General features: G+C 36.7%; 1 protein-coding gene across 1 annotated transcript; it reads left to right on the plus strand.

Annotated features, from left to right (window-relative positions):
- The first annotated feature begins 4,225 nt into the window (after positions 1 to 4,225).
- On the plus strand, positions 4,226 to 4,813 carry LOC138908461 (uncharacterized). Its single transcript, XM_070199128.1, has one exon. The coding sequence runs from the start codon at positions 4,226 to 4,228 to the stop codon at positions 4,811 to 4,813; it is 588 nt and encodes a 195-aa protein (XP_070055229.1).
- The last annotated feature ends 3,299 nt before the right edge of the window (positions 4,814 to 8,112 follow it).

Below are 8,112 nucleotides of genomic sequence, written 5' to 3' on the forward strand. Positions count from 1 at the left end.
CTCCATCGGTGTTTTATCAGCGGCGGGCTGTGAAGAAGAAGCCTCTTCTTTTTTTAGGGACGGTTTTTAATATTTTTACCATTTTTTGAATTTAGAAGAAAGAAATAAAGAAGATGTGGTGTTTCAAAGAAATATTTTGCAGTAAAAATCATAGAAGGAAAACTTCGCACTTAATTCAGAAGGTATGAGAAAATGCTTAGGAAATTTTGAGATTAGAAGATGTAAAAGTGATTAATGGTGAAAGAGGAGGATATTTGAGGAGTATATTTATAGGCTGAGCAGTGGCGGTCCAATATAGGTAATGGCCGACCACCATCTGACATGCATTAAATGCCTCGGTTAGCTGAACCGATGGGATAACTATCGTGTATGTCACGATCGGATTCGATGCACACGTCAGTATATATCTAATCGTACCGTTCGAAAATCATATCGTTTCTCGTTATATTCTTCCCGAGAAACGCAGGGACTATCTGTATACGGTCAAAACCGATTAGTCCGTCGTACTGACTGGTCGGTATGGTGATACTTTGATCGAAGGGCAACTTTGTAATACCAGGTCGAGGTCCGAAGTCAGGTCATCAAGCTTCGAGTTCAAGGACCGATCAATGATAAGCTCGACATCATTATCAAGCTCGTATCCAAATCGAACTACGGAGCGAGGTGAAATTATCGAGCCTAAGATGCATAGACCGACCGACACCGACCCCGAATCGATACTAGACTCCGAGTCAGAATCGAGCTCGAGTCAATATCGAGCTCACGGACAAGAGTCGTTGCAATCCCATTAGAGGAGAGAATCCCGACAGGAATTATGGAAAAGCTCATTTATCATGGGTCTCCCACTATATATTTTTAATTATATCTAAAAGTAGGATCCTCCACTATAAAGAGGATGGCTACATTTCTGTAAATGGATAGTTTTTTTGCTTACATTGTAACTTAAGTACCATATACTCCTATATTGAAGAGTTATTCTTTTAAGCTTCATAAATTGATTCATCTTGATTAGTCCTAAAAATCATCTTCTTTCCAACCTTGTTTATTTTGCATTCTTTGCGATCCGTATTTGATATTTCTATTTATCCTTACGATTTGTATTAAGCTATACTACATATCCTTAGAACTACGTACAAATTCAACTCTATTCGTTTTTCAGGTAAACAATAATTGTACTTTGAGAAGTTTATTTTAACTAGTCACACTTTTGTAAAAAAATTAAACTTTTCATATCATTCTCGTTTATTTCTTGGTCTAATAAGTGTAAAATATTTCATTACTTATTTTGAAAAACAAAGATTGGTAATCTAAATAATTTGTAAGTGATATAAACATATTGTTTAATTTTTGAAGAACACCAAAAATTATTAGTTCACTTGAGTTTTGAGAATATTCTAGGGCGCTTCCGATTTTAGAATAGGGTCAAACAGCCAATAATTAGCTTTAATTTCATCATTAAATTGTTATTACTTGAATTAAATTTATGTTGATGGATACTGCGTCCCATACCAGTATTAAGGAGTAATAAAGACTCGAAATTAAAAGACTGAGAAAAGGCACTAAAGGGCATTTTATTAGCCAACTTCACATGCACCCTGCCTTTATGGGTAAATGGACAAATTATTAGTACTTTCTTAAATCCCAAGCATTACTCATTTTGATAGAGTGAATTTATTTTGAAATATTTGAAGGTTTAAGAAAATAAGAGGTCAATTTTTATATTAGTGGAGCTAGGAGTGTTAGTTAAGTGAATTAAACGTTTAAAGGAAAATAAATAATTTTTAAATTTTGATACATTCGATTTGTACACAAGGGTTTTTACATACTATAGCCAAAATTAACGAAAAGAACCCTCAAGTACAAACAAGATAATTAGTGGTTTCATTTATACCGGCCAGCCATTTAATTGCCGCAATCATGGTTTTGGACAGCCTAAGAATGCAATGCAGTGGATACACACGCGTTTACACAAACTGGCAATGATATACCAATAATTAATCAAAACTTGAGTAAGAAAACTGGCCACTTTTTTAACATAGATTTTTTGACCTTTTCTCTTTATTTATTTTTTTAGTATGTCAAATGGAAATAAATAAAACAAGCTAGTCTGCTCACTGCTTGTGCAACTTGGCGTTATTTAATCTCAGTAGCCAATATTGAAGATAGATTTTACTCTCATAAGTTCATTTTCTTAACTAGCATGTCTCACCAAAACTATTAGTGGTTGAGTTGGTTGGAAGAGTGGTTTCTCATGGGTGACCTGTGATCGATTTCCCTCACAGCACTTTCTCAGTCAGACTTCGTCGCACCGGGCTTGCCTAGTGCGGTTTACATCTTATGTGTTTATTGAGACTTATATTGTATTTGCATTTATCCCTCTTTATAGATAGTTAGGGGTAGTTTTGTACTTACACTCGGTAGTTAGATATGTGGTCCTACCCGTGTATATAATGTTATACATTGAGTTAGTTGAATACACAGAAATCATTTCACAAGTCTTTAGCTATCTTCTAAAATGTTCATTTCCCATTCTCTCTCACCAGCTCACTTGTCAATAGCGGATGCCTTCACCATGAGAACACACGAATTCAACATAGTATCAGAGCTCGCATTTCAGCAATGAGTTCGTCTACCTCGTCTTCTTCATCTCGTTGTTATTATTTCTCTTTGCTCGGACTCAAATCGCGGAATCGAAGATTTAAGGCTTCAAGATTCACATATTAATCGGGTGATTTTTGACGAACGCAAAACACACACTTAAATATGCTCGCTAGTCGAATATAGTATAATATAATATCGTATCCACATGGATTGGATTTAAATAGTATTCTCGTAGTTTCTAACTTGATTGCTATCTAGGAGGATCAACAGTTGAGATTTATATGATTAATAATAAAATTTAACTAAGAATCTAAAATCTACAGCTATTGACTAGTGACTATCGAAATAAGGAATAAGCAATTAAGGTTATCAGTGGAAGAGGATAGGATTTTGACAGAATAAATGCAAGATAATTATTCGGGATCTAACTCTAGATAATTCACTTCCAATATTCAAGTGAGTCTCTCGAATTCACTCTATTATTAGTTCAAACATTCAACAAAAACTCCTCTCTCGATTAAGTCTTAACCTCACGAGATGAACCAATTTAAGCACTGTGAAGATATGCAAGAATGTGTAGTGGATCGATCTTTAGAAAAATTTCTTTCGATTATTCTCCTAACTAGGTTTAATCAATGATTCAACTAGCCTCTTTCGATTACTTAGAAGAATCTATGAATTCAACCAAATCACAAGTTATGCTCTCTCGATTACATGAACTAGTGAATATAGATGCAATAATTAATTCCTCCAAAATAATTCAAATACATAAAATTAGAGTTATACTCCACAAAGAATCATCAATATACCAAATCCGTCAAACCCCAAAGGGAACTACTCCATAGACATGGAGAAATTCTTCACAAATATAACTAAAGTATAGGAAAATATAAATTTAATCCAAACTCGGATCTTGAGTGAGGAAGGAATGATGAAATCCTTGTGCTTGTATTCTTCCCAAGCCTCCTTAGCCTCCTTAGGTCGAAAATCTGTCAAAAGTCATCTAAAATGGTATTTTGGTGTATTTAAGCCACCCTCAAAACAAACCCCGGACGAAACTATCCTTTTTAGCGAAAATGGGAAGTCACTCTAATATTTTTGGGCTACCGCGTCGCGCCCCGCGCCGCCCCATGCGGCGCGCATGTAGGAAATTCCAGAAAGATTGAAAAACTCATTTCTGACCACTTTTTGCACTAGCGCCCCGCGGGGCAGTAGTGTAATTTTCTCAGAGTGAATTCGTTTTCTCATTTTTTGATGTCCAGACTTGGTCTTCGATCCCCGAACGTGATCCCAGCTTAATTGCTTAAGATTTTACTCAAATTTCAAAGCTCCAACTTGTTCAAATTAGCTCCAAATTATCTTAATAGCTTGAAATCACTCCTACAAGGCATAAAACACATAATAAGTGCAAAAACACTATCAATTAGAACTCAACACAAGTAAAGTGTAGTGAATTAGAGTGCAGTAAGCGACTAAAATACGAGATTATAGCCTACCATCAATTTTCTCTCATTTTCTTCATAATTGATCAATCTTCTCTACTAATTTGAATTGAATCGTGGCCGGAGATAAGGATACCTCAGATACAACTAACCCTAGCCTAGACACATCTAGTCCGCTGTACATGAATCAGTCTGAGAGTGCCAGAACAATGGTGGTGCCGCTAGCCTTTGACGGAGTTGGTTATAGATCCTGGAGGAGAGGCATTCTTAGAGCTCTTTTACTGAAGAATAAAGTCGGATTCATCACTGGAAAATGTAAGAAATCGGGCTCTAATGATGCGACCTTCAACCAGTGGGCTCGATGTGACGACATGGTGACGTCATGGATTTTTAATTCACTCTCAAACGATTTGGCAGACAGTCTACAGTACGTCAATGATGCCAAAGAGTTATGGCAAGAATTGGAGGACCGATACGATCACATCAATGGGGCAAAACTTTATCAGCTTCAAAAGGAAATAAATGACCTTAGTCAAGGTGCTTTTGACATCATAGGATATAACACAAAAATGAAGAGATTTTGGGAGGAATTAAAAACTTTAAATGCCCACGCACAATGTAGTTGTCAATGCACTTGTGGAGCCAAAGCAAATATGCATAAAGCTGAACAAGATCGCATACTAATTCAGTTTCTAATGGGGCTTAACGAAGTCTATGCAGTTGTGAGGGGTAGCATCTTAATGATGTACCCATTGCCTAGCTTTGCATAAGCCTTCTCCATTCTAATTCAAGATGAGAAGCAAAGAGAATTCAGGACAAACAACCAATTGGCCATGGAGTCTGCATCACTCAATGCCAATGGACCTGGACAAAGCACATTCAGAACTAACTATACTCCACATAGACGGGGCACAGGGAATAACTCATTCAAAGGAAATCACACACTCAACAAGTCAAAACTTTTCTGTGACTATTGCAAGAAGCCGGGGCACATAAAAGAAACATGCTATAGAATAATTATATTTCCACAAGACTTCAAGTTCACTAAAGGCAGAAATGCAGGGTCTGCTGCAAATGTTCATAGAGGTTGTGAAGAGTCATTTGGTGGAAGTATTGAAGGATCAGAGAACAAGAATTCAAAGCAAGGTGTGCCAGGTCTGACAAAGGAACAATATGGACAATTGTTGAACTTGCTGGAGACTTTCCAAGCTGGAAATACAGGGGAGAATTCAAACAACATAGCCTGTGGAGCTGCAAACTTTGCAAGTATTCTAGATTGCTCTACTTATAAAGAGATTGCAGAAACAACTATGTGTAGATGTTCTAAATCTATTGCTGGCTTATGGATACTAGATAGTGGAGCCTCAAACCACATGACTTACAGAAAAGCCTTTCTAACCAACATCAAGACTTTACCTTACCTATTTTTAGTTACCCTACCTAATGGATACAGAGTCAAAGTGACAGAAATATGAGATGCATTCCTTGGTCCCAGTCTAACATTGTTTAGAGTATTATATATGCCTAGCTTCAAATTTAATCTCATCTCAATTCACTCATTAATTGTGCATCTCAATTGTATGGTTAACTTCAATAGGTATCTCTGTTTAATGCAGGCCCCTTCAATGAAGAGGCCTCTAGAAATTAGTGAGGCAAGAAGTGGCCTATATTTCCTCTGGTCAATGTGTCTCGGTCATGAGTCTAAGTCAAATTTCATTTCTGCTTTCAACTTTGATCTTTTAAAGTACTTTAGTTCATGTCTTCCTACATCTGTTGATGCTACAAGTAGAGTTAAGAGTCATCCTTCTCATTCATTTGCATTTGTAAATAAATCATCATGTCCATCTAACAATGTAAATATGTTCCATTCAATCAATATGATTGACTCTTTTGCTATTAATTCTATTTCAATATCTTCTGTTATGTCTCATGGAAATGTTGCTGATCACTTGTGGCACAATAGACTAGGACATGTACCTTTTATAAAAATGAGGAGAATTTTCACAATACCAGTCACTTTTGCTCCCAGACAACCCTTCTTTTGCTGAATCTGCCCAATGGCCAGAAAAAACAGACTTCCATTTACACATAGTACCACTACTTCTACTAAAATCTTTGAACTAATACACATGGATCTATGGTGCCCTTATTATGTAAACACGCATGGCAATTTTAGATATTTTTTGACCTTGGTTGATGATTTCAGTAGATCAACCCGGACTCACTTATTAAGCTGTAAAAGTAATGTTCTGCATGTCCTCAAAGCCTTTATTTCCATGATAGAAAATCAGTTCAAAACCACAGTCAAAATCATTAGGTCAGACAATGGCCTAGAATTTGTCAACAATGAGTCAATGTCATACTTCTAAACCAAATGAATTGTTCACCAGAAAACTTGTCCATACACACCACAATAAATTGATGTGGTGGAGAGAAAACACAAGTACCTATTTGAAACTACCAGAGAATTATTATACCAGTCCAAATTACCCATGAGATATTGGGGGGAGTGCGTCCTCACTGCTACATACCTGATAAATAGATTGCCTTCCTCAGTTCTTAAAAATAAATGTCCTTTTGAGATTCTCTATAATAGTAAGCCCAATTATTCACATCTTAGGAGTTTTGATTGCTTGTGTTATCCTACCACTTTGAAAATTCACAAGGATAAGTTTGAACCAAGATTCATACCTCATGTGTTCATAGGATATCTCTTTGGAACAAAAGGTACAATGTCCTAGACTTGGCCACTAAGAGGATTCATATTTCTAGGGATGTTCAGTTTCATGAAAATATATTTCCTTTTGCCACTAAGTCTAAGTCTAATTCTTCTAGCTTTCCTAAATCATTTCCAGATTCCACTTCAACATGCATTGATCCTGACCCTTGTAGTTTGAGAGATGATTGCCTGTCTGATAGGAAGACCACTGACTCACCTACCCATACTGTTTCATAAGTTGAAGACCTAAACGCTACAAACCAAACTACTACTTCACCTGAAAGACATGCACATCAAAATAATGATTCCACCCTCACCAACCAATCAGATCTTCCACAATTGAGAAGATCATCCAAAACTCACACAACTCCTTCACACATTAAGGAATATATTTGCTCCATACCAAATTTACAGCCTACCACTTCCCAAATTGACTGAACTTCACTTACTACATTATTTGCTAATAAGCATCATGTTGCATTCAATACCTTTAACCATGAAAGTCAGCATCTTTTAAGGAACATTTCACATGACTGTGAGCCAAACTCTTAGGAGGAGGCAACTGTGAATCCTGCATGGCAGGCAGCTGTGACATATCAATTTCAGGCTTTACACACTAACCATACTTAGGATTTAGTGCACTTACCTACAGGAAAGAAAGCCATAGGTTGCAAGTGGGTATACAAAATCAAGCACAAAGCTGATGGCAGCATAGAGAGATTCAAAGCAAGACATATGGTGAAATATTATATCAGGAAGCAGGGATTGATTACACTGAGACATTCTCTCCAGTGGTGAAGATGACTATAGTTAGGACATTGCTGACCATTGCAGTAAAAAGGGGATGTAGTCATTACCAGTTGGATGTAAATAATGCTTTCCTCCATGAGGACTTACATAAAGAAGTATACATGGAGATTCCACAGGGCTTGATGGTAGATGACAGTAGCCTAGTGTGCAAGCTAAGAAAATCTCTATATAGGCTCAAACAGGCTAGCAGACAATGGTATGACAAATTGACAGAATCTTTATGTTCAAAAGGTTTTCAGCACTCAGCAAGTGACTACTCACTATTTTATAAGAAAGAAGGAACTTCAGTGGTGTTTGTAATAGTCTATGTAGATGATGTGATCCTGACTAGCAATAACTTAGAAGAGATAGAAAAACTGAAGACATTTAAGCATAACCAATTTAAGATCAAGGATTTGGGAATATTACATTACTTTTTGGGTTTGGAGATATTGTATCAGCCTGGTGGAGTACTGATGACTCAAAGGAAGTTCACTAGTGACTTGTTGAAGGAGTATGAGTGCTTAGGCTACACCACTGTGTCATCTCCTCTTGATTCCA

The sequence above is a fragment of the Nicotiana tomentosiformis genome, chromosome 3 (assembly GCF_000390325.3).
Source record: "Nicotiana tomentosiformis chromosome 3, ASM39032v3, whole genome shotgun sequence".
NCBI lineage: Eukaryota > Viridiplantae > Streptophyta > Magnoliopsida > Solanales > Solanaceae > Nicotiana > Nicotiana tomentosiformis.